Raw genomic sequence first — 26181 nt, forward strand, 5'->3', positions numbered from 1 at the left:
TCCTTTAGTCAAGCTGTTGAATAAATTTCTTCTTCCCCCTCCCCATGCCCCACAGTCGATTCGGTACCTGTCACTAATTATCCGATCTACTCATGTGATCTTCGGGATTCTTTTGAAGCACTTCAATCCGGAATCATATGTTCTGGATGAAGACCGACATTGTCAAGGAGGAGACTGTGGTCATAACGAAATTTATAACATAAAATATTTTTTAATTGCAAGAAAACTATTTATGACTAGACCGCAGTTATGGTATACAGTTACATCACGGTGATTAGTCTCGGTTGTTTTCTATAACCATTTTCTGATATGTAACTAAACGGAGGACAAGGAACCTAAGACAATAACGTAAGTTAGAAAACAACGTATAATATCTGAACAATCATCTTGTGGTGCAGTTCTTGTTGTCTCCGTGCTTGCTAAGAAAATGGGATGAGAAGTTCCGCCTTATGCAAGACACCTTTTTTATTTTGTTTCACCCATACGTGTTTCAGCACTTTTGTGCTATTGTCAGTGGGTTCTATTTTTTTATTTTTAACTGTAAATTTGTTGTTAACATATTAATATTTGTGTTGTTTACAACATTATGTAGAAGTTGCATTTATAAAGTAATTGGCGAAAAGTGGGTGTAAGCATTAGTTAACATACCTTACATGATGTTATTGTCCATTTATTTTGGTAGCTGTTCTGCTACGCAATATACAATTTGTCATCTGCATACAGAAAACGTAATTTATTTTTCTGAAAACGTGATACAGTCTTATTTCCGTTCGTAAATGCATAACAAACAGAAAAATAAATTATGTTTTGCTGTTTGCACATGACAAGTTGTATATTGTGTAGCAGAAAAGCTACAAAATAAATGGACAATAACATCATGTGAGGTATGTTAACTAATGCTTACACCCACTTTTCGCCAATTACATTATAAACGCAACTTCTGCATAATGTTGTAAACAACACAAATGTTGATATGTTAACAACAAATTTACAGTTAAAAATAATAAAATAGAACCCACTGACGATAGCACAAAAGTGCTGAAACATGTATGGGTGCAACACAACAAAAAAGGTGTCTTGCATAAGGCGGAACTTCTCATCCCAATATCTGAACAAATTACGTAAGCAGAGCCAAATCCGATAGTGAAACTGAACTTAGATCTACTTGACAGTAGAGTATAAGTAGTATGTTACTGCTGTTAACGTAACATACCATTTAAACCGTACAATAGATGTGAATATACATTGAAAGACACCATCCTTAACTATAGTTACTTAGTGAAATTCATTCGTGATGGGAACCAAAAAGACTAAAAATATGAATTTAAGAACTTCGTCATAAGCGAGCAAGGCTGTAAGCTTGTCGAAAGAATTTGAAATCAAAAATTCCTGAAAAGCTTATACGTAAATTGAAGTAAATTTTGAAATAGTAAAAATTACAAGGGAGTGAAGTTAAAACTACAACACGAGGAACCTGCTTTATGTAGTTTGGATTGGACTGTTTTGGGGGAAGAGACCAAACAGTGAGGTCATCGGTCTCATCGGATTAGGGAAGGACGGGGAAGAAAGTTGGCCGTGCCCTTTCAAAGGAACCATCCTGGCATTTTCCTGGAGTGATTTAGGAAAATCACGGAAAACCTAGATCAGGATGGCCAGACGCGGGAGTGAACCGTCGTCCTCCCGAATGCGAGTCCAGTGTGCTAATCACTGCGCCACCTCGCTCGGTTTTATGTAGTTAATTACCAACATTCCATCTGTAAAACACTAAAGTTACGTAGCTGTCAATTAATAAAACATGAAAGTACGGTGTAGCGCTAAAGATATGAATAACATAAGATAATCCAGCAAGATGACGGTAACAGAGAAGAAAAACTACCAATGGCATTATTAGTCTGTGATTTGCCAACAGAAGTAGCGAACGAGGCCAATGTCCGTGATTTGCAATTGTTCAGCACGATTTATAGTGGGAACAGAGTATGCAACGGTAGAAGAATTGTCAGCTGTTCCATAGCTGTAAACAAAGACACAAAACAGTACATATTAGTTTTATAGAACAGCAACGTGCTCGTGATCATTAATTGAGAGAGAAATACGATACCCTGGCTTATAAAGGTGTTATACAGCATTGCGTATAACTTCGGCATCTTTATAAAGTGTGCACAAGTTGAAGATTAAAAGTAAAACGCCAGAGGTGCAAACACACGTCAGTACGCTTAAGAAGATGCCAGTTGCTATTGTCGAAACATGCCTAGTTCCTAGACCTATCCCTCTCCAACGGAGATAGTGTTCTATTTCTAATGAAACCGCATTAAGAAACTACACACATCAAAAATAAGTTTTGCATCACCTCAGTTCCGAGAGTTCTGTAACCTGTACAGAAAATTGGAATAGAGATCAACATAAACATCATTTCCGCCCTTTTTATTCCTCATGAAAACCGCACATTGCATATTGTACCACCGTACAGCGAGACCTTCAGAGGTGGTGGTCAAGAATGCTGTACACAACGGTACCTCCAGTACCCAGTAGCACATCCTCGTGCATTGATTCATGCCTGCATTCGTCGTGGTATACTATCCACAAGTTCATCAAGGCACTGTTGGTACAGACTGTCCCACACCTTTCTGGAGAACATACTGGCACCTCTAGTCGAGCGATGCCGTTACCTTGAAGGAAGTTCAAAATGTGCAAATGTGTGTGAAATCTTATGGGACTTAACTGCTAAGGTCATCAGTCCCTAAGCTTACACTCCACTTAACCTAAATTATCCTAAGGACAAACACACACACCCAAGCCCGAGGGTGGACTCGAGCCGCACAGTCCATGACTGCAGCGCCTTAGACCGCTTGGCTAATCCCACGCGTCTTGAAGGAAGTCATTCACAAGATGTGCACGATGGGGGCGCGAATTCTCATCCGTGAAGACCAACGCCTTGCCAATATGCCAGCGATATGGTGGCACTCTCCGTCGGAGGATGGCATTCACGTATCGTACAACCGTTACGGCACCTTCCATGACCACCAGCGGCGTACGTCGGTCCAACATAATGCCACCTCAAAACAGCGGGAGACCTCCACCTTGCTGCACTCGCTGGACAGTGTGTCTAAGGCATTCAGCCTGACTTTGTTGCCTCCAAATACGGCTCCAACCGTTGAAGGCGTATGCGACACTCACCGGTGAAGAGAACGTGATGCCAATCATCACCGGTCCATTCGGCATGTTGTTGGGCCCATCTGTACCGCGCTGCATGGAGTCATCGTTGCAAAGACGTACCTCGCCATGGACGTTTGGAGTGAAGTTGCACATCATACAGCATATTGTGCAAAGTTTGAGTCTTATCACGAATTCCTGTGGCTGCACGAGAAGCATTATTCAACATGGTGCTGTTGCTGCCAGGAGTCCTTGAGGCCATAATCCGTAGGTATCGGTCATCCACTGCAGTAGTAGCCTTTGCGCGACCTGAGCGAGGCATGTCATCGAGGCATGTCTCTCTGTATCTCCTCCACGTCTGAACAACATCGCTTTGGTTCACTTTAGAACTTTAGAACTTTTCTTCTTTGGAATGGGGATGAATACTGATCTTTTCCAGTCTTCTGGCCACTGCTGCGTGATCCATATTTTTTGACATATTGAGTGCAGCACTTTTACTGCATCCTTTCCAGTGACTTTAAACAATTCTGCTGGTATTTCATCTTGTCCACTAGTTTTGTTATCAGCCATATTTTCAAGGACCCACTGGATATCGCTCTCCAAAATATCTGGCTCTAGTTCTAAATTAACATTGACATCAGCATTAGGAGCCCTGTCATGATGCAGATCTTTCTTGTATAGGTCTACATATTCTGCCCATATTTCCTTAACATCCTCTGCATCACTCAGATCTTTCCCGTTTCTATCTTTTATCATTCCAATTTTTGCCTGGAATTTTCCTTTAATTTCTCTAATTTTCTTATAAAGATCTCTTGTCTTCCCCATTCCGTTACTATCTTCCACTTCCTTGCACTGTTCATTAAAGAATATATTTTTATCTCTTCTAGCTAATTTCTGAAAATCTTTATTTAATTCAAACATAGCTGATCTATCTCCCTTGATTTTTGCTTTCCTTCGTTCTTCTGCAACTTGCACTGTCTCAACTGATAGCCATATAGCCTTCTTACTGTTCCTTTTCTTGGGAATGTGTTTCTCTGCGGCCTCCTTGACAGTATTAGCTACTTCTGTCCACATCTCTTGCGAGCTTTTGTCCTCCAGCTGTAATACATTAAATCTGTTTTGTACCTCTACAGCATAGTCGGAGGGTATAGAGTTAAGGTCGTATCTGGAAGTTGGGATACGTTTTGCTACATTCTGAAGTTTCAGCCGGAATTTTGCAATCAGGAGCTCATGATCTGATCTGCAGTCAGCCCAGGTCTTGTTGTAGCTGACTGAACCGCGCTCTTCCTCCTCTGATTACAAAGTATGTAATCAATTTCGTTCCGGTGTTGGCCATCTGGGCGAAGTCCAGGTATATAGGCGTCGTTTTGGTAGTTGAAACAGTGTATTAGTAATTATCAATGAATTTTCTTGGCAGAATTCTAGGAGTCTCTGTCCAGCTTCATTTGTTGTACCAAGACCACATTTCCCTGTTATACCTTCTAGAGCTTCATTTCCCACTTTTGCATTCCAATCTCCAACTATGAAGACGATATCCTTTTTTGGTGTTGATAGTAGTAATTCTTGTAAATCTCCATAGAACTGGTCAATAAATTCCTTTTCAGCATCGGTTGCTGGTGCATAAACTTGAATTACTGTGATGTTGAGGGGCTGACCTTGAAGTCTGATGGACATCATTCTATCATTTTTATATTTGCATCCCATTACAGCTTTTCTCACTTTATCACTAACTATGAAGGCTACTCCATTACTTCTGTTGTTATCGTGCCCAGAATAATACACCATATGGCCATCCGAAGCAAATTCTCCCATGGCAGTCCACCTCATTTCACTTATTCCCAATATGTCGATGTTAATATTCTCCATTTCTCTTTTCACTATGTCTAGTTTTCCTTGATACATGGATCTTACATTCCATGTTCCTATGCAGTGCTTCTCTTTGCACCATCTTACTCTTCGTGAAGCTCCTCTCAACGTGGTTCCTCCCGGAGATCCGATCGGGGAACTTGAAACTCCGGAACATTTTGAGCTGAGCGAATCCATGGGGTTTTCTTGGGGTAGTTCAGTGGTGGTTTCCCGTTGCCTTCCACTGTCCTCCACCTCCTATCTGCTCACCGACTCAGTTTCCCGCTGGGGTTGGTTACCCAACCTTCCGCTGAGTTGCTCGGCTTAACAGGGGCACCACGTGTAGGAAGGAAGTTGGAGAATTGAGGTGACAGAGGCTGTGAGAACTCTCTTGCTGAGTTCTTGTAATCGCGTATCACCCCCATTTTATGCCAGAGTCTCATGATATCTGCAGAGACCCCCCCCCAGGTCATTTCCTGGGCCCCTGTGATACAATATCCACAGTCAATATGTTCTGGAATTCTGGGAACTGGTGTGATGCAAAACTTCTTTTTATGTGTGTAGATCGATGGCAGTGTTTCACGGGTGAGAGACTGTAAATGTAATGATGAAATTTTTCAAAATGGAACCGTATAAAATTATTATGGTCGACATTCAGGACAGCATCCACAAGTAATCCCCTATTTTTCATACTTACCATAAAGTAAGGAAATAGCAGTTCGTATATCCATATATCCTCTACGTGTTATAGCACTGGTGCAGTTAAATACGCATGCATGCATGCGTTACATATGTTCCACATCGTGTCCTAAATCTCTGTACCGATTTCAACCAAACTTGGTAAACGTATAACTTACGGTCTGGAGAGAATCTCTGTGAGGAACAGAAACACCTACCTATCAAAGGGGTGGGAGGAGAGTGGAGGAAGAAGTGTAGATTTTATTCATCCAATCCTTGAAAATTAACAAGTAGTGACTCGCAGCACATAATACAAATAATTTTAAGACCTTATGAATTTTTTCACTCTTAGAAGTCCCAGAAAAAGTGATGAAACGAGACGAGTTTATCGCTTACTACGTTTTTGCTTTTTATGAACGAAAACTTGCACATCAGCCATGAGGTTTTACTTTATTACTTCTTTACTGTACACTGCATTTACTACATGTTTTGCAGACAGTATTCACACACCTGCCAAAATACATCACTGTACGACACACAGTTCCGGAGGTATGTCATAAACAATGAGATGCGTAAAAAACTGCCGTAACGCACACGACATTTAAATGTATTCCTTATCTGCTACGTACCCTATTCGCTGCATATTTCGGAAACAGAAACCAAAATGTAAATGAACCTACAAAATTTTATTATAGTTCAGGAGAATGACGTCATAAACAATGCGATGTGTGAAAAACTGCAGTATCATCCATGAGATTTTAAGTTATTATTTCCTTATTTCTAACTGTATTCACGAAACATGTTGCGGAAAATATTCTTCCATACCACTGAATATGCGAGTAAAATTCAGGGTATATGAAGTGACAGACACTGATCTGCGTAAAAACGAATCTGCAGGGTGAAATTCGATAGACATGCAAGTAACATATGTGTAAAAATTCATATGAAATATGCAATGTATATATGAAATAGAATATGCGCGTAGTTTGGAAAATTCGTGTTTCAAAACCTCCTCCAAAACCCCTGGTTCAGTTTTATCCGAACTTGGTACACATATTACTATCTGGAAAGAAATTCCATGGTGTTAAAACCAGCAGTCTGCACTGCAGTTGAGCTGATAACGTGGAGACCGTAGGGGGAGGAAGAAGTGAACAGAGGGAAGAAGGACATGGGCGCAGATATGGATGAGGAAAAGATGGAAAAGTCAGGAGGAGAGGTAAATGGTCAGAGAAAGGGAAGTGGACTCGATGGACGGAGAGAGGAGGAATTAGCAAATGGAAAGAGATAGTGTAAGGTGGCAGGAAGGTCAATTTCGCACCTTACATAAGAGTTCATACGTCATAGCGGGAAGATGAATAAGCCACCTAACTCACTTCCGTGGTAGTGAGCAGATTTTCCTATGAGTATGCAGTGCAAAAGGGATGACACTCAACTGACAGTATTAACACACCACTCCTATATAATGAAAGCCGATGACCAGAAGGTGAAACAAGCAGCGACAGGAAACGTTTTGTGTGGAAGCCAGCACAGGCAGACACAGAGGCTGTATCCCGGGAGGCACTGCTGGAAGCTCTTAGGGGGGCACGTTCCACAGCGAGGGTCAGCGACCGGACAGGTGACGCATAGTGCAGGGCGAATAATGGGCCACCAGAAGTAGGACAGAAAGAAACTGCGTTTCGGAATGCCAAAGGGATACGAACAAAACCAGTGACGCATTCGATCACGTGAACTGAAAGTGGTACACACGTGATAGACACACGTAACTTTTTAGGCGTCTGGAGCAGACACAAAACGTCCGATTGGCGGAAACGCACCGGGAAGGAGTAAAGTGCCGAGATTTCGACGCAGTTTAATGGTAGGACCCTTGCGACTGGTAGAGAGAGTTTCCACAAAATAAGAGGAACGCTCCTATTCGTCGAAAAAAGCCGTGACGGGGAGAACGAAAGGACCCAGGTGGGGAGAGAGTTCAGCTACGAGAAATACTAAAGCACAATTTTCGAGGAACTCTTCTCTGAACTGGCGTCAAATGCAGATCGCAGAGGAGAAATTTGTGTGAACACAGCATTCACAGCGGCTGACCTCCAGCTAGAAATTACTTGTAGCAACGTTGAGATCTAACTGTGGAAATACGAACCAGCCAGTTAGTTAACTGTTCTTGCGAGAACTGAGAGGGCAATATAATATGCACACTGCTCTAGCCATGCGCGTGTATATCGCCACAGTCTGAGACTAGGGATGAATTCATGTTTTCTCGCACATCGAGAAACATAGGGAGAGTTTCTGCTGGAAAATTCAGAAAAGGCTTAATTAGATTTTGTAGGAATTTCAGTGGGCGAGAGAAGCTAGGCAGACGACTATTCATCGCAGCTAAGGGTAAATACCGCGTGCAGCGGCATAAACTTGTTGGTTCACCTGCTTGCATCCACTGTAAACTCGTGCGACTTTGGGTAATCTTTTGCTCAACTTGTCACAAAACTAACCATCCTCCATAAGCTTGATTGTCATCCGATAAAATAGCACCGAAATTTGAACCGGAATCGGATGATTTATCGTAGTACTGGCCTTCACCATAATGTAATCGTAAGAATAATTTTGTAAAGAAACTTCTAGTTAAAATTTAATATTGTTGTGTTTAGGATTATTTAACACTCTGAGAGTTACAGTTTAATACTGTTGTGTTTAGGATTAGTTCACTTTCAGAATCCGAGATGCGCAATTTTGACAACTGTCTTGACATTTTCACATTGTAAACTGTGTAAAAGCGTGTATTTCCGGGACAAGATTCGAATATTAAACAATGTCATTACAGCTTACACAGTTGTGTAACGCCTAACCATAACCCTACAAGAGGAACAGGAGAGAGAGTTGGAGGAGACGGTGGAGGAGATTGAGGGATACAGGGGAGTGAACGGGGGGAAGAAGGAGATGGAGATAGATGAGGACGGGGACCATGCTGAAAGAGAAGGAGTTGATCTAAAGGAATAAATACATAACTGGGCAACTCCAGGTACTCAACTAGCCTGTATCGCATAAATTTGACACGTATTTTACCTTGAACTTTCGAGCACTTCATTCTGTATGAAAGAGGTGTACGTCTGTTTATTCTAGTGTAAGAGATCGCTGCAATATCACACACAATTACGTCAATGCGCTCTCATAGCTAATACTTATAGATATAAACGTATTCTCAAGAGCATTATATGGGTTTTTTGTCCTTGGGTTCGAAGGGATTGTAATGAAGTAAATAAATGAGTTTTGCCGTCTTGATAAAAATACACAGCGCAGCACATAAAGGATCACTCCAGTCCTAGATGCCTGCCTGCACGCGCTAGCGACTACTTCGTAGATTGAATCTGTAAAGGCGCAACTTAAAAAGTTAACAAAAAAGTGGACGGGTATTATCATCGACGATGTTGCCGAATTGGGCTGGTTTTAAGAGACGCTTTGCCTTTTATTCATGCACGTCAATGTCGCAACTGAACGGCCCCCAGTGCATCCCACCTGCACAACAGAGCAATATTTGCGGTTGCGCTGAATTCCAAAGGGGAGCGCTCTTGTTGAGCGTGGCTCCGGCCCCACAATGTCCTCAGAGTAGGACTGAGTGTCCAGGGATGTCAGAATGTCAAATGTTGTCAAGAACTGCTTCCTGCTGCTCAAACTATTGATTTAGACGGGGACATTTGTGCGAATTCACGCCCCAATGGAAGTTGTGGTCTCATTAATACCCACGTGTCATACCCTGAGGTATTTTAGATTCTGACGGTGTCGTGTCTAAAATGTTTTCCTCGGCAACTCATAAGAAAACCGCGTGGTTTCAACGCTGGGCGTCACGATTATGGCATCCATCACTTAGGCATCAAAAGAAGGGGAGGGATGTCAGACTGTCAAATGTTGTCAAGAACGGCTTCCTGCTGCTCAAACTATTGATTTAGACGGGGACATTTGTGCGAATTCACGCCCCAATGGAAGTTGTGGTCTCATTAATACCCACGTGTCATACCCTGAGGTATTTTAGATTCTGACGGTGTTGTGTCTAAAATGTTTTCCTCGGCAACTCATAAGAAAACCGCGTGGTTTCAACGCTGGGCGTCACGATTATGGCATCCATCACTTAGGCATCAAAAGAAGGGGAGGGATGTCAGAATGTCAAATGATGTCAAGAACTGCTTCCTGCTGCTCAAACTATTGATTTAGACGGGGACATTTGTGCGAATTCACGCCCCAATGGAAGTTGTGGTCTCATTAATACCCACGTGTCATACCCTGAGGTATTTTAGATTCTGACGGTGTTGTGTCTAAAATGTTTTCCTCGGCAACTCATAAGAAAACCGCGTGGTTTCAACGCTGGGCGTCACGATTATGGCATCCATCACTTAGGCATCAAAAGAAGGGGAGGGATGTCAGAATGTCAAATGATGTCAAGAACTGCTTCCTGCTGCTCAAACTATTGATTTAGACGGGGACATTTGTGCGAATTCACGCCCCAATGGAAGTTGTGGTCTCATTAATACCCACGTGTCATACCCTGAGGTGTTTTAGATTCTGACGGTGTTGTGTCTAAAATGTTTTCCTCAGCAACTCATAAGAAAACCGCGTGGTTTCAACGCTGGGCGTCACGATTATGGCATCCATCACTTAGGCATCAAAAGAAGGGGAGGGATGTCAGAATGTCAAATGTTGTCAAGAACTGCTTCCTGCTGCTCAAACTATTGATTTAGACGGGGACATTTGTGCGAATTCACGCCCCAATGGAAGTTGTGGTCTCATTTATACCCACGTGTCATACCCTGAGGTATTTTAGATTCTGACGGTGTTGTGTCTAAACTGTTTTCCTCGGCAACTCATAAGAAAACCGCGTGGTTTCAACGCTGGGCGTCACGATTATGGCAGCCATCACTTAGGCATCAAAAGAAGGGGAGGGATGTCAGAATGTCAAATGTTGTCAAGAACGGCTTCCTGCTGCTCAAACTATTGATTTAGACGGGGACATTTGTGCGAATTCACGCCCCAATGGAAGTTGTGGTCTCATTTATACCCACGTGTCATACCCTGAGGTATTTTAGATTCTGACGGTGTTGTGTCTAAACTGTTTTCCTCGGCAACTCATAAGAAAACCGCGTGGTTTCAACGCTGGGCGTCACGATTATGGCAGCCATCACTTAGGCATCAAAAGAAGGGGTGAAATGCGGGTAGAGCTCCTCCGTTTTAGGCGCCAATATATACAGGAAAACAGAGTGGTAACGACTCGTATACTCTTCTAGAATGGTGAAATGCTACATGCTCTGCTGGATAACAGAATATCGTATCGAACTCCAGACTTATTTCAAAAGTTTCGAGAGGAAACGGATCCAAAAGTATTACTACATCGACACACTCCATATGTAAAAGCTCTTTTGGACTCTGCACATCTGTTTTTCAAGCGTTCTATTTGTAATTTAGTGTGAAAGTTGGCAGAAATCTCATCTTGACAGCACGTGTCTCATTTAAAAGTTGAGCGAGGCTGTCCATATAAAGACTGCGTAGTACCATTGGGACTCATAGCTTAGGAAAGGATGGAAACATGTGATTGAGTGACAGGTACATTACATAAATTCTTACAGCTCAGGAGATTACAATGTTGTGTTCCATAGAACAAATGGCCTTCATCATCATAAGAACAAATTACTCTTCAGAAACAAAATTATTCAAATCAGCAGTAGCCAACTACTATTATACTGCTATTAAAATAGTTTCTGATCCAACAGCAAAGAAGCTGACAGAATTAAATGAAGCGAACACAATAAACAGTTATTTACAAGAGCATCAAGACAGTTGTCTGAGTTGAAACTGTGCTACAAAAACCAGGATGTTCACAAGTCCCAAACATTGGTTAACGTAATTGTACAACTGGCAATTCTACTAAAGTTGCCATTTTAAAAGAAAACTACACCATAAACGTAAGTAATAATACTACCAAATAGCTTCCATAACGTCGGTACATTATACTGGCTGCACTCAGAAAATCAAACAGAAAAGAGCATAAGCGTGTATTGATCAAATTCTGCTTGTTTCATCTGGCAGACAGATCAACATTTAAATTATTATTATCAACTAAAATTGTCAGAAACGATTCCTTCCCTTTAGCAACGCTCGTTCAGTTACCAGGTGCCGTTCGTTTCATGCAGATACTCGTCTGATCGATTTCCAAGTCCTTCATACAATATGCGATGTATCTCGTAGTGCACCTGCAACAACGCAGTATTAGGAAACACACTACCATATTTCACTTATGTATGCGTCCACTCGTAAGATTATCAGTTTACATTTACATGTACATTTACTCCGCCCGAGAAGGCCAAGAAGGCCCAATGGTACTCACAGGCCGGCGCAACCCACAGGCATCACTGAATGTGGATTTGGAGGAGCATGTGGCCAGCACACTGCTCACCCGGCAGCTACCTCTCAATCTAGTAGCTCCTCATTTGCCTCACAAGGGCTGAGTGCACCCCGCTTGCCAACAGCGCTCGGCAGACCGGATGGTCATCCATCCAAGTGCTAGTCCAGCCCGACAGTGCTTAACCTCGATGATGTGATGAGAACCGGTTTTATCACTGCGGCAAGGCCGTTCGCGTAAGCTTATCATAAATCAGCAAAATTAAGTAAGTATATCGTACCTGTTTCAATCCACTACCGGCAATGGCTACCAATGAAAAATGGAAAATATGAATGCCCAGTAAGGAAGGTGAGGCTAATGGCACATAAGCTAATAGTACTTTCTTTCCCACGTTAGTAGTACAGACTGGAGGCCGTTATGACCAGAACACAACAAGTAAAAGAATGGCTGAGCAGTCCAAGAGTACGCCAGAGTCTCACGTGTGGCACAAATCTACCAATTGCTTCATGAACAATTACAGTACTTCACTACAAGAAGCACAATTGTGACACAATGATCATTACACAGTACTTGAAAACAATGGGCCTCCAACACCGTTAAGGTAGACAATTTCTCTACGTCTTATTCGTCCACGAACCTTAATGCTCCGTACGCTCGTGACCGCTGTACAATGGCGACATCCAGTAAGACAGGATACGGCGCTTATCATCTAGAGCCAAGTAAGTAAGTTGTCTGCGCTGCACGTGCATACATAAAGACGGTCACTAGATGCTTACTCGCCGTCACTACTCCAAGTCACTGCCGCCCTTCTACCGCTACGCTGACAAAGATGAACTGTCACTTCAGTCAGATGAGTCACCTCTGCATCGATAGATAGTATTGCCAACGTAACTGTGGTGTCGTACACTAAGTTTAAGAATCGTGGCAGAAAGTATAACAACTCAGGGTGCGCTTCCTAATGTCCATCATTAAGGCTATAAAGTAGTCAACAGCTCATAACGACGAGTAGATTTTAATTACTTCTTATTCAAAACGCTTCCTCACTGCCGCAGAGTTCTGGGAGACAGCAGTATTCTTTTTTTAAAAGTCTCGTCACCAGTTCTGTAAAGGCCTCGTCGCTACTGCTGTGGAGGCCGAGTTGCCACTGTTTTTACGGCAGGCCTAGTTAGCGAGTTCGTCAAACTGCTTCTGGTGCAGTAGACCGCTAAGACAATTTCTCCCTGCCACCATTACACAGCTATGCCCCAGGGTCAGGTAACATTATAGGAGAACGAAGGTTCTACAACACTCCAACAAATTAGTTATAAACTCTTACAAATGAGTTAAAAAGCGTTACTTATCTTTGTGTCTTGTTTAATAATGAAGTATGCAACACTGCATGTTATGTAACACAAACAAAGCCCTCAATGGGTAAGAGCAAATAATCGTAGGTAAACTTCACAGTACATGGCAAATGCAATTTACAACAACTATCTGCTGAATACCAAGAGTTCACTAAAAGACGTTCCCTGTCTAAGTAAGCCCTGGAAGATGGTCTATAACCAAGTGGGCGAGAGCTGTTATTGTACTTTACGAGTAGGCTTTTGTCCGTTGTCGTCCGGTCATTGGCGGATTGTACTCGCCCGGCAATTGGCCGAGGCGCCGCCGATATCTTCATCCGTCCGCCTGCTGCCGGTGGAACTGGCGCCAGTGGCGAGTCTCTACGGCACTGGCACCAGCTCGCATCTTTGGGCCGGGGGTGCTTTTGCCCTGGCTGCATCTTGTTTGGACGACACAGTAACCTTGTTATAGAGAAGTCTACGAAATAATGGAATTCTCTCGGACAAACAAACATATTAATTTGCTTTGGCCAGAAGCAGACGCAGGAATTTTGTATGATGAAACAATATACCAGTTGGCTATGGAAGCTGATATATTTGGAGCCTATCTTGATATCCAGTTACCATATAACGACTACTTATATCAAGTAAAAATACAAATTATTTTCCAATAGGATGAGAAATGGGGAACATCAAACATAAATAATTGTGGAAGTGTTAAACTGTACATCCCTCGGTTAACCTAGATGCCCAACATTTTCTACAACGTAGAGCTATCTCTACCATCATCACGACACTCACATATACATTAGTATCGCGTAAAACTGAAAAAGCCGGAAATTGGGGATTACAGTAAACTCCACACAACGTTTTTCCACTGTTCAATCGTCCAATGTCTACGCTCCTTATACCAAGCGAGGCGTCGTTTGGTATTTGCCGGCATGATGTGTGGCTTATGAGCAGCCGCTCGACCATGAAATCCAAGTTTTCTCATCTCCTGCCTAACTGTCATGGTACTTGCAGTGGATCCTGATGCAGTTTGGAATTCCTGTGTGATGGTCTGGAGAGATGGCTGCCTATTACACATTACGACCCTCTTCAACTGTCGACGGTCTCTGTCAGTCAACATAGAATGTCGGCCTGTACGCTTTAGTGCTGTACGTGTCCCTCCACGTTTCAATTTCACTATCACATCGGAAGCAGTGGACCTAGGGATGTTTAGGAGCTGGAAATCTAGCGTACACACGTATGACACAAACAGCTGAACACGTGCGAAGTCCGTGAGTTTCGCGGAGCGCCCCATTCTGCTCTCTCACTATCTCTGATGACTACTGAGGTCGTTGATATGGAGTACCTGGCAGTAGGTTGCAGCACAATGGACCTAATATGAAAAACGTATATTCTTGGGGATGTCCGGATACATTTGACCACATAGTGTATGTGACCAGTCCTGTGAAAGGAACCTTTCTCATCCTGATCACTGAAAATATTCAAATACAGAACTTAGTTAATGTTCTCGGTCATGATACGTTAAATACTCTCAACTACATCCTAAAGGCTAAACATTTCATTTTACCGTCGATGCCATTACGCCTGCCGTCATTTCCAAACGATATTTCCTCAGACAACACCACACGCCTCAATCAGGCACTCTCCAGTCCTCCAAGCTTTTCGTCACGTTGAAGAGTGTAGTTTGTATAGTGTGTAGCATATACTCCCGGGCCGGAACCGACATGTCATGACATTCGTCTCCGCTCGCTATTGGTTAGGATATGTTTACTACCTCTGTTTGTGTTACATGGCCGCGAGTGGTACAACATTCCACGCAGACACGTTCCGGTTCGCCTCGATACACTTCATTCATTATGTTGTCGTGGGCGCCTTCTGACACGATAACACTTTTCAGGCTCTCTGGTAGATGTCCAGTTGATTCTACACAACCAATTGGCACGTACTACTCACTTTATTGTCTAGTTTCCATTATCGGTAGAGGATCGTATGACCCTAGTACAAGTTCTACACTATCTACAGCGCTAACAAACAACGTCTTCTTTTAAGATGGCAACTAATGTTTGGTCCCTTAAGCCCTTACTTCCCGTGTTATGTCTCGCAAGTATGTAACAGCAGAGAGTTGGAACACGGCTCTTGTACACTGCTCTTCCATTGTGACTGCACTGTTCGATTTATAACCAACACTACCAGTAATCAATAGCCGTTCTCCCTAGATTAGTTAACAGATCGCCTTTAGTAAGACTGTTAATTCTCCATATTTCCTAGAATTAATTTCATCTTACACGGTCCAGTCACATTAATGTGATCACCGCGTATGTTCAACGTCAGCGAGCAATAACCATTCACAGGCGGAAGGTGGTAGCAGTAGCAGTACAGGGTAGAGATATAAAGCGAGTCGGGGGACGTGTGAAACAGTGCAGTCATTGTCGTAATGCTGAAATGGAGTTAATTATTTAACGGTCAAAAAGGCATGATCATTGGCTTTCAGGCCAAGGGTGGTAGTATTTACTCAACGGGTGGGTTTGAAAACTGCTCACGTGCCGCCGTTGCTGAAGTACACCGTGTATGGCAAAATGGCGCAATCCAAAACATTCGCCAAGGCACCTGTGGTGCACCAAGGTTCAAAATGGTTCAAATGGCTCTGAGCACTTAACATCTGAGGTCATTAGAACTACTTAATCCTACCTAACCTAAGGACATCATACACATCCATGCCCGAAGCAGGATTCGAACCTGCGACCTTCGTGGTCGCGCAGTTCCAGACTGAAGCGCCTAGAACTGCTCTGACATCCCGGCTGGCGGTGCACCAAAGGCCAAAGATGACAAACGACGGCTACGGAGATGTGTACGGGCGAACAGACGTGCAACTGTTGAGCAACTGACCCTCCAGATGAATCAATCGGCTATCAACAGTGTGCCCTCAGTGAACGTTCAGTGAATGATGCTGCTAATGGGCATGCAGCCATGCTTAATGCTGTGCATCTGGCTGGAATTTGCACACCAATACCACAAATGGACGTCCACTAAGTGGCGATGGGTGACTGTTTCAGATAAATCATATTTTACGCAACACCGGAGAGACGGCGTTGGCGTGTATGGCGTGAAACACAAAAGCCGGAGGAAAGAGAGTTACGGTCCGGGGAATGTTTTTGTGGCACTCTCCGGGTGATCTCTTTCTTCTGGCAGGCGCAGTGGACCAAAATAAGTATACATCTCCGAAGAGCTCCCGCAGCCATCAAACTCCTTGAATTTAAAACCCATAGAGAATGTGTGGTACCACCTCAATCAGGCTGTTCGCGCCCTGGATACTCAGCCGAGAAACCTGGCGCAGCCGCCCACGGCTCTGGAGTCGACGTAACTCCAAACCCTGTCAGTACTGTCCAGAACCTCACTGACAGTTCTTGCACGTCTCACAGCGGTCCTCACAGCAAGAGGTGGTTTTTCATGCTTTTAATAGGTGGTCATATTAGTGTTAGTGGACAATGTACACTCCTGGAAATTGAAATAAGAACACCGTGAATTCATTGTCCCAGGAAGGGGAAACTTTATTGACACATTCCTGGGGTCAGATACATCATATGATCACACTGACAGAACCACAGGCACATAGACACAGACAACAGAGCATGCACAATGTCGGCACTAGTACAGTGTATATCTACCTTTCGCAGCAATGCAGGCTGCTATTCTCCCATGGAGACGATCGTAGAGATGCTGGATGTAGTCCTGTGGAACGGCTTGCCATGCCATTTCCACCTGGCGCCTCAGTTGGACCAGCGTTCGTGCTGGACGTGCAGACCGCGTGAGACGACGCTTCATCCAGTCCCAAACATGCTCAATGGGGGACAGATCCGGAGATCTTGCTGGCCAGGGTAGTTGACTTACACCTTCTAGAGCACGTTGGGTGGCACGGGATACATGCGGAAGTGCATTGTCCTGTTGGAACAGCAAGTTCCCTTGCCGGTCTAGGAATGGTAGAACGATGGGTTCGATGACGGTTTGGATGTACCGTGCACTATTCAGTGTCCCCTCGACGATCACCAGTGGTGTACGGCCAGTGTAGGAGATCGCTCCCCACACCATGATGCCGGGTGTTGGCCCTGTGTGCCTCGGTCGTATGCAGTCCTGATTGTGGCGCTCACCTGCACGGCGCCAAACACGCATGCGACCATCATTGGCACCAAGGCAGAAGCGACTCTCATCGCTGAAGACGACACGTCTCCATTCGTTCCTCCATTCACGCCTGTCGCGACACCACTGGAGGCGGGCTGCACGATGTTGGGGCGTGAGCGGAAGACGGCCTAACGGTGTGCGGGACCGTAGCCCAGCTTCATGGTCCTCGCCGATACCCCAGGAGCAACAGTGTCCCTAATTTGCTGGGAAGTGGCGGTGCGGTCCCCTACGGCACTGCGTAGGATCCTACGGTCTTGGCGTGCATCCGTGCGTTGCTGCGGTCCGGTCCCAGGTCGACGGGCACGTGCACCTTCCGCCGACCACTGGCGACAACATCGATGTACTGTGGAGACCTCACGCCCCACGTGTTGAGCAATTCGGCGGTACGTCCACCCGGCCTCCCGCATGCCCACTATACGCCCTCGCTCAAAGTCCGTCAACTGCACATACGGTTCACGTCCACGCTGTCGCGGCATGCTACCAGTGTTAAAGACTGCGATGGAGCTCCGTATGCCACGGCAAACTGGCTGACACTGACGGCGGCGGTGCACAAATGCTGCGCAGCTAGCGCCATTCGACGGCCAACACCGCGGTTCCTGGTGTGTCCGCTGTGCCGTGCGTGTGATCATTGCTTGTACAGCCCTCTCGCAGTGTCCGTAGCAAGTATGGTGGGTCTGACACACCGGTGTCAATGTGTTCTTTTTTCCATTTCCAGGAGTGTATATCCTTGAAATGGAAATGAAGTTAAATGTTTTTTTGCAGAGCATAGGGAAACGATGCTGGAGACCCCCACCGCTTTACCAGGCAAGGTCCTAGTGGAGGTTTGCCATTGCCTTCCTCCGACCGTGATGGGGATGAATGATGATGATGATGAAGGCGACACAACAACACCGAGTCATCTCGAGGCAGGAAAACTCCCTGACCCCGCCGGGAATCGAACCCGGGACCCCGTGCTCGGGAAGCGAGAACGCTACCGCGAGACCACGAGCAGCGGACATGTATATCCTTAGTACCTACTAATATTTAGTGAAATCGTTCGCAAACGGCTTAAGACCTCCTCGTTGCAGAAACTCAGGACGAGTCGGAGCTATTACGTGAAGAGCTATACAAACGTTAATTGCCACCTGGACGATATAAATGAGCAATTTATGGGCGGAGATACTGACTGACTTCTGTTACGGGAAGCAAATTAGGCGTTGTATTTCAGAAAGTTGGAACGGCTAAATGTCAGAATCGTGCTCGACAAAGCCTGATTGATGGGTTTCACGCTGATCTGTCCCATTCACAAAGAATGAACTGGATTTATATTCTTTTTCAAGTTGAAGTGAGAAACAAACGGTTTTCTGTTACATTGTGAAAACTGGAAAGTTTGCAAATCTTCAGGTGAGAACTGTCGATACCTGCACGTAACTGCCATTGTACTTCGAGAGTATGGTCAATTCTCTCCGTAACTGTTTATTAGGTGAAGAGCTTTCGCTTGATGTATTTACACTTCAAACCATCTTTTCTTTGTTATTTGCAGGCGTTACCCTAGAATAAATATTACTTGTCTTCGCTTCAGTCGTAAAATGTGGAATATCATGCTGCTGTAAATTATTCCACTTCTCACTTTCACACCGTCTCTACATCTTTTGCTCGGTACAGGCAATGCTTTCAAACATGCGCATTCTTCATAACTGAAATAAAGTAACAAGCTGTTGTAAGAAGAGTCGTTTGTCTTGTCCTACTCAGTGGGCTATACTTTACAAAATGTGAAGCTGAACTGACGTGTTTCACGCTCCGTGCTGAATACTGAACGTGAAAGCATTGGATAGTTTATTATTGTCATCAGCAATGGTAGGAACTGCAGGGACCGCACAGTTTTATACTACAGATTTCTTTCGCGTTTTATACCATTACATTGTACATTTACTAAGAACTAAAGGATGGTCACTTTCCAGCCGAGATTCTTCCAGGGCTACTTTTAATGTTTTGACGCATCAGTAAGCACGGGAACTTTCATAAAATAAAAATTGCGCAATATTTTTCTCGCTTTTACGCATACTTGTCAACTTTATATATTCAATCCTCTTTCGTTGTTCTTCAGTATTTTTAATGTTTTAAGCGACTTCTGACTCTTTCTCCTGTCGCTGTTTCTTTGCTATGATGACCGTGTACAATAGTAGGCAAATAAGCCGGTTTAGCTAAAGGGCTGCCAATACATCAAATAATCAATCTAATACTAACGCCATAAGTCTCACTAAATACCAATAAAGCTTCTGGACGATCTGAAAACATGAAAGACTCCGAACCTGCTATGAAAACGGCTTTGAAAACAAATGAACTTATACCAATGCGTTAATATTAAACTTTCTTTACATTTTTGTAAATCATTTGCTTCACGGGTTTGAATCAAATTTAATAATTCTTTGATTAGAGGAGCATCTGGAAAGAGACCAAAGCTGGAATAACATATATTCAAATTAAGTTAATCCTAACTGTGTCAGGAAAAAATTATATAAAAATTTATATTCAATTTTTAAGTTAACATATCGGATAGCACAAAAGACACTTTATTATGTGTATTACGATCTGTTTGCAACGTTAATGATTAACTATACTCGTTACCTCTCATCTGTTTCAGCTGCAACAAAAAAAATAAGATGTTAATGCGGTGCTTTAAGCTTTATAATACTAGGACTTGGTCCAGAACAGAAATGTGCGATTTCTACATGAATATCAACTTTCATTTCCTGCGTATGGGACTGACATTGATGAAAATGAAAGGAATGAACAAGTAAACTGAACAGAACGTGTATTATCTGATTTACTTGATCAGGTTCACTCAGCAGACTCGCGAAATACACGAAGTACTGCTCCTGATGATGGTGCGAGCAGTGCTTTAAACTAGAGCATCTTGTCACCTGGCCAGCAAGCATCAGATGATGCGCGTCTCTGATGAGTGGAACTGAAATAAATAAAATAATACTTAACTTGTGACTTTTGTTTTGCAAATTTATAAATTACATATTACTTGCCTGGGTGACAGCATTTGTAAGCTCAGAGATGGAATCATTCGATCTGTGCGATGCTAGAGGTGTAAGCTGCAATGTCCAATTTTTCTGTGTTTTAATCACGTCTCTTCTATATCCTTTCCGCTATCCCTCCTCCATCCCACCCTATTTCAGCACTCCTTTCGTTTACTGAGTGTCTAACGGATGCGTTAGGAACCTTGCATGTTGTTGTTCTGTTGCTGCTGGCACGCACAAACAACGATGACACAGAAATATACTGTAACAGAGTAAATACCAAAATCTACCTGTTAAGCATGTTTTAATAAGAACTATTGAAAAATATTGTGAAAATGTACAAAAATCTTTCGTGTACAGAACCAGTACAGTTTTGTATCCATTACAATGTTTGAAGATTACCCAAAAAAGATTGTTATTTTAAATGCAAAAATAGAATAATTTACTCTCTGATTTTACAATACACATCCAGTGGCTGTAACTATGTACACGCCTTATCTTTGCCTAACTGTAATCCAGTTGCAACAACCGCCAAGTTAGACGAGATCAGTCCGGCTTTCGCAGCCGTGCAGTGCGGACGTAGTGTTGTTTCAGCTTGCGGAGTGCGCGCGGTCGCTGTTGTTTACATTTCAGGCGGCCGTCACTTACGTGTCGCTTACGTGTACTTGAACCATCGCCAGCCGTTCTGCAACGACTACACACGATCAAAGGCCTTGGAAGTGAAACACTTCCTACGCTATGTTGTTAAGAGCCCAGCTTCCGACATCTTGGGTATCCATTTGTCCATATTAAGCAGTAGGGTGTACGTCAAAGTCGTCAGTGACGCGGTGCGCGAAACAATACTTCGTGACACCAAACACGGACCACGCTTTTGCCACACAGACGGAAATGTCGGTGCGGTCACTGTCGACCTCGCAGGCTTGGAAATGCGCACCATACGAGTTTTCAGACTCCTGGCGGAAGACGTCATCGCGGCTTTCCATCCCTATGGCACTGTACATGGACACACTGTCGACCACTGGGCGCAATTCCAAACGTACCCCGTTCTTAACGGTGTACGACAGATCACCAGCGATCTCCATCGCCACGTGCATCTTACCTGCAAATTAGCGGGTGCCGCACGGTCGTCATATACGACGGGTAACCCAAGACCTGTCCCGGGTGCGCCGGCCGGAGTGGCCGTGCGGTTCTAGGCGCTACAGTCTGGAGCCGAGCTACCGCTATGGTCGCAGGTTCGAATACTGCATCGGGCATGGATGTGTGTCATGCCTTTAGGTTAGTTAGGTTTAATTAGTTCTAAGTTCTAGGCGACTGATGGCCTCAGACTTTAAGTCGCATAGTGCTCAGAGCCATTTGTACCATTTTGTCCCGGGTGCGGCAAATCACCCAATCGCCAGCAGCTACCGTTGCGCCTCCGACTCCGACTCCGACGACGGACTTACCGATCACCTACGCATCGGCGCTCTCTTTTCCTCCCACCAGCCGCCGCCCTTTGGACCATGTACCGGCGGCCCTTCGTGCTGCTACGCCGGGGTCGACGCAACGCGCTCACAGGCTGACCCTACTCCGGCGCCTCTGCCAACAGCGACGACTTCCGATCCCCAACTGGCCGAGCATATGGATGCCCCGCGACCACCTTCCTCCCAAAACACCACGACTCCTTCCAGTCTTCCGACACAGAGGGACGAACACGGAAACAACGTTCACCTAAAAGACGCCAGAGGAGGCGCCGTACGGTCTCGGAACGAGACGGATCACCTCCCCCCGATGCTCTAGAGGCCGTCCGACCCGACGAGGCCTCCGAGGATCAGCACGTCGACACGAATGTCGACAACATGACGTCAACCATGGCTGTGCCGGCGCCTACTCTGCTGGCTCGCCCAGGTGCACCTGAACCAATAGACACCGCCGTTGCGACTTCCACCGAGGCGTCCTACGCCCCTGCGACAGAAGTGGAACGTACGAACATCACAACGCCAGCGCCTTCAATGGCGTGGAGTGACGAAGTCGACGAAGGCCCGGACCACACGCTGGGGACAGAGTTACCCCAGACGGAAGTCTAGTTACGCCGCCGAATACGCCTCCAAATGGCGTACGGCATCACTCGCCGTTGTCTCGCCTCTCTTCACGCTCCGCTGATGGCTTTCCCGTCCACGGCGGGGTACGGCTCCAAACCTACCGAGTAGCGTCCATGAACACTAACACTATTAGCTTCCCCGTGAAACTCCAACTGCTGCGAGAGATGATATGCGCATCGGACGTCGACATCGCACTACTACAGGAAGTACACTTCGCCACACTTCCAGACGTCGCGGGATATATCACTTATCCTTCTGCTGTTGAACAATTGAGACGCGGAGTAGCAATCTACGCCCGAGAAGGCATTCCAGTGGCTGACATCACATACTTTCTATCCGCCAGAGGCATAGTCGTCATTGTCAAGGTGACGCATATTGTCAACATTTACGCTCCGTCAGGCTCCACCCGCAGATGCGACAGTGCACACTTCTATTCAGAAGAAATCACCCCTTTGTTTCTTGAACGCTGTGACCATTATTTGCTTGGTGGTGATTTTAATTTGTCTTGCACCCTAAGGATCAAATTCCCCACTACAACACCTGTCAAGAACTGTGTCTTGTCGTCCGTGATCTGTTGCTCCGCGACACTTGGGAAGTTCGGCACGGCGAGGCCCCTGGACATACTTGCCAGACGAGTCACTCCGCGAGCCGCATTGATAGGATTTACATCTCTCGGGAACTCACACCTGCAGTCCAAGCTGTAGAGCTTTGGCCCTTGGCCTCTTCGGACCAGTGTGCCTACATCTGCACCATTTTCCTCCGCCAGCAGGTGGTCTGGTGTAGTCGTGCACTGTGGAAACTAAACACCTCCCATCTTCATGATCCGGAATGTCTTCAACGTGTTACCGAGACATGGGCTACCTGTGAACGTCACTTACCTAAGTACTGCACGACCTTAACTTGATGGCTGGAATGCGCCACACCTGCCATTCGACGTACCTTGATTCAGTATAGCAAGGACGTAACTGTGTGGCGGCGACACTCTACCGCCTACTTCTACGCCGTTCTCCGCGACCTGGACTCCCAGCCGCCCACCCCTGACACCCAGAGGGAAAGAGCAGGATTAAGCCACAAATTGTTACTTTGACACGCCGTAGACTGCAGGTGGCGATTGTGTGGACTCGACGTCAAGATTCGGCGGAACAAGAACATTACACCATTCATCATTTCACCTCCGATAGGAAACACCGACGGCAACGACTCATCACCAAGATCTACACCTGTCGCGCCCTCAAGTCACTTGCCAGGCCGAAATCGTCAATGACTTTGTAGACCACTACCACTCAATGTACCAGGAGGAGACTACCAACAACCACGCTGGGGTGTCTGTGTTACCACACGTAACTCGCACCATCGCCAGCGACGAAGCGGTCGAGCTCATGGAGCCAGTTACATGTGACGAAGTCCACTACGCAACCAACAAAAGTGCTCTGAATAAGTCACCTGGTATCGACGGATTGCCGATTGAATTTTATCGGGCTTTCCTCTCACTAATGGCGTCACGTTGGAGGACGATGTTTCATGAACTGATGACGATGGTGAACGCCGTACTGCCGTTCTTTGTCACGGGAATTATTATACCCATCCACAAAGCGACAACAGGAGTGACTACAGCACATTACCGTCCCCTGACTCTGCTTAACGCAGACTATACATTTTTTACACGACTCCTGGTGACGCGATGCCGCAAGATCCTGCCTAGCATTCTATCCCCGAAACAGACCACTCTGGGTGGCTCAGTTAATATACAAACGGCCACAGGGGAATGTTGTGATTTAATTGCACTGCCAACGGCGTGCAGAATCCGCGCCGCGTTGGTTGCCATTGATTTTGACTGCACTGCGCATGATGGGCCGAATGGGTTTTCCACCAGCCTTTATCGATGTCATCAGGCGCCTGTACGGTACCGCCGAATTGCTGATTCAGGTCAATGGCCGTGTGGCGGGACCAGTGACGATCTGGCGTTCCGTAAGGCAAGGTTGCCCACTTTCGACTCTCCTGTAAGCCATAAATCTGTAGCCACTTATCGGGAGTCTGACGAGCCACCTTTCTGGTCTGACTTTGCGACAGCACAGGTTTCGATGTCGTGCACATGCAGACGACCTCCTCCTCTTGGCCCGCTCACGGAATGAAACACAAACGGTGCTTCATTTGATTCAACGTACGGGACTGCAGCGGGCAGTAACATGAATGTGGCTAAATCCACGGCGATGTCCATTGGACGCGGCCTCTCACACATCGACTAAGTATCTCTCCCGTGTTTACAGAAACTACGATACCTTGGTATCATTTTCACCTCCACTGTGCGCCACTCCGCTGCCATCAATTTTCGGCGTTTACTCTAAACTATCCGCAAGGCGGTGCGACAAAATCTCCTCCGCCGACTCGATTCTTTACAACGTGTCCAGTACCTCAATCAACATGTGGTGTCCAGAATGGTCCACCTCGCACAGGTCCTCCCGCTGCCATCAACTATTGGACGCAGCCTCCAGGCTGCTTTCGGATACTTTCTTACGGCCGGTACGCTCCACTACGAAATGCTTACCCTTCCCCTGCGAGCGGGAGGCCACGGCCTTGTCACTGTGCGACTCCGAGCGTTGACCTTGTACATGTAGACCATGCAGAAGCAGTGGCACGGGGGCACCTCCCTTATGCGCAGTTTGCTGTAAATTATTCACGTGACCATAACGCCACCTGTACCAGTCGGACACACATTTTTGGTTTCATCGTCGACTTCAATTATGATCACACACACGTACCGACCACGCGTTCTCCTCGAAGTAAAGATTTTTACACCATACGCAACATCCTCCAGCAACAAAATCGAGCTCAAACATCCATCCAAGCGGTGGCCCACAGTTTCGCGCCATTTCGCGTCATATCCATCATATCCACCAACCATTCCTTCCCTCCAATGTCCAGGCAACATCGTACCACGTCGCAAGTGGATAATCCTCCACAAATCAGCGTATTCATGCCATCGGACTAACGGACACTCCGCTTTGTTCCATTTGCCACGTCATGGATGACGATGTCCACCAACTGACTTGTGCCGCCACCTGTGACGTCTTGAAACTTAGCCGTCAGTTCGTTGCCTGTTACCTCCGCGTTCCGCCGGAATCGTTTGACCCATGGACTTTTATCCATTCTGAGAATACTTATTTCCCCCTACCAAAAATCATTCGATTGTATGGATCAAGGGATGGACGATGGCGAAAAATCACGCCTTGAATTCTGGCAATACTTATAAACCGCCCACAGTGAAGTTGAGCACCGACCACACTACTGCGCCTTCTTCGCCAATTACCTGCACGCGATCTTTACGTCACACCCGCTCAGCTGGGGCCACATGCCGACAACACTCCCGCCCCCTGCTGACATCTTGGACCTCCGCACTGCTTTTTATATCGTAACCCACCGCGGAGTAGGCGCATGGACACGCGACGCCTTTCTTTCAATCACTGTACCAGAACACGATGGTTATTCCCCGAACTCTACTGTCTATTGCCTCACACCTCTTAGATTACATCTGTATTATTTTTAAT

General features: G+C 45.4%; 1 protein-coding gene across 1 annotated transcript in view; it reads right to left on the reverse strand.

Moving 5' to 3' along the window:
- Positions 1 to 26181, reverse strand: part of LOC126176153 (uncharacterized) — a 143325-nt gene that overhangs the window by 108300 nt on the left and 8844 nt on the right. Inside the window, exon 2 of the mRNA XM_049923295.1 lies at positions 3649 to 4248. Coding sequence (XP_049779252.1) covers positions 3649 to 4248 — 600 coding nt within the window. The remainder of the gene's footprint in view (positions 1 to 3648; positions 4249 to 26181) is intronic.

This window comes from Schistocerca cancellata, chromosome 3 (assembly GCF_023864275.1).
Source record: "Schistocerca cancellata isolate TAMUIC-IGC-003103 chromosome 3, iqSchCanc2.1, whole genome shotgun sequence".
NCBI lineage: Eukaryota > Metazoa > Arthropoda > Insecta > Orthoptera > Acrididae > Schistocerca > Schistocerca cancellata.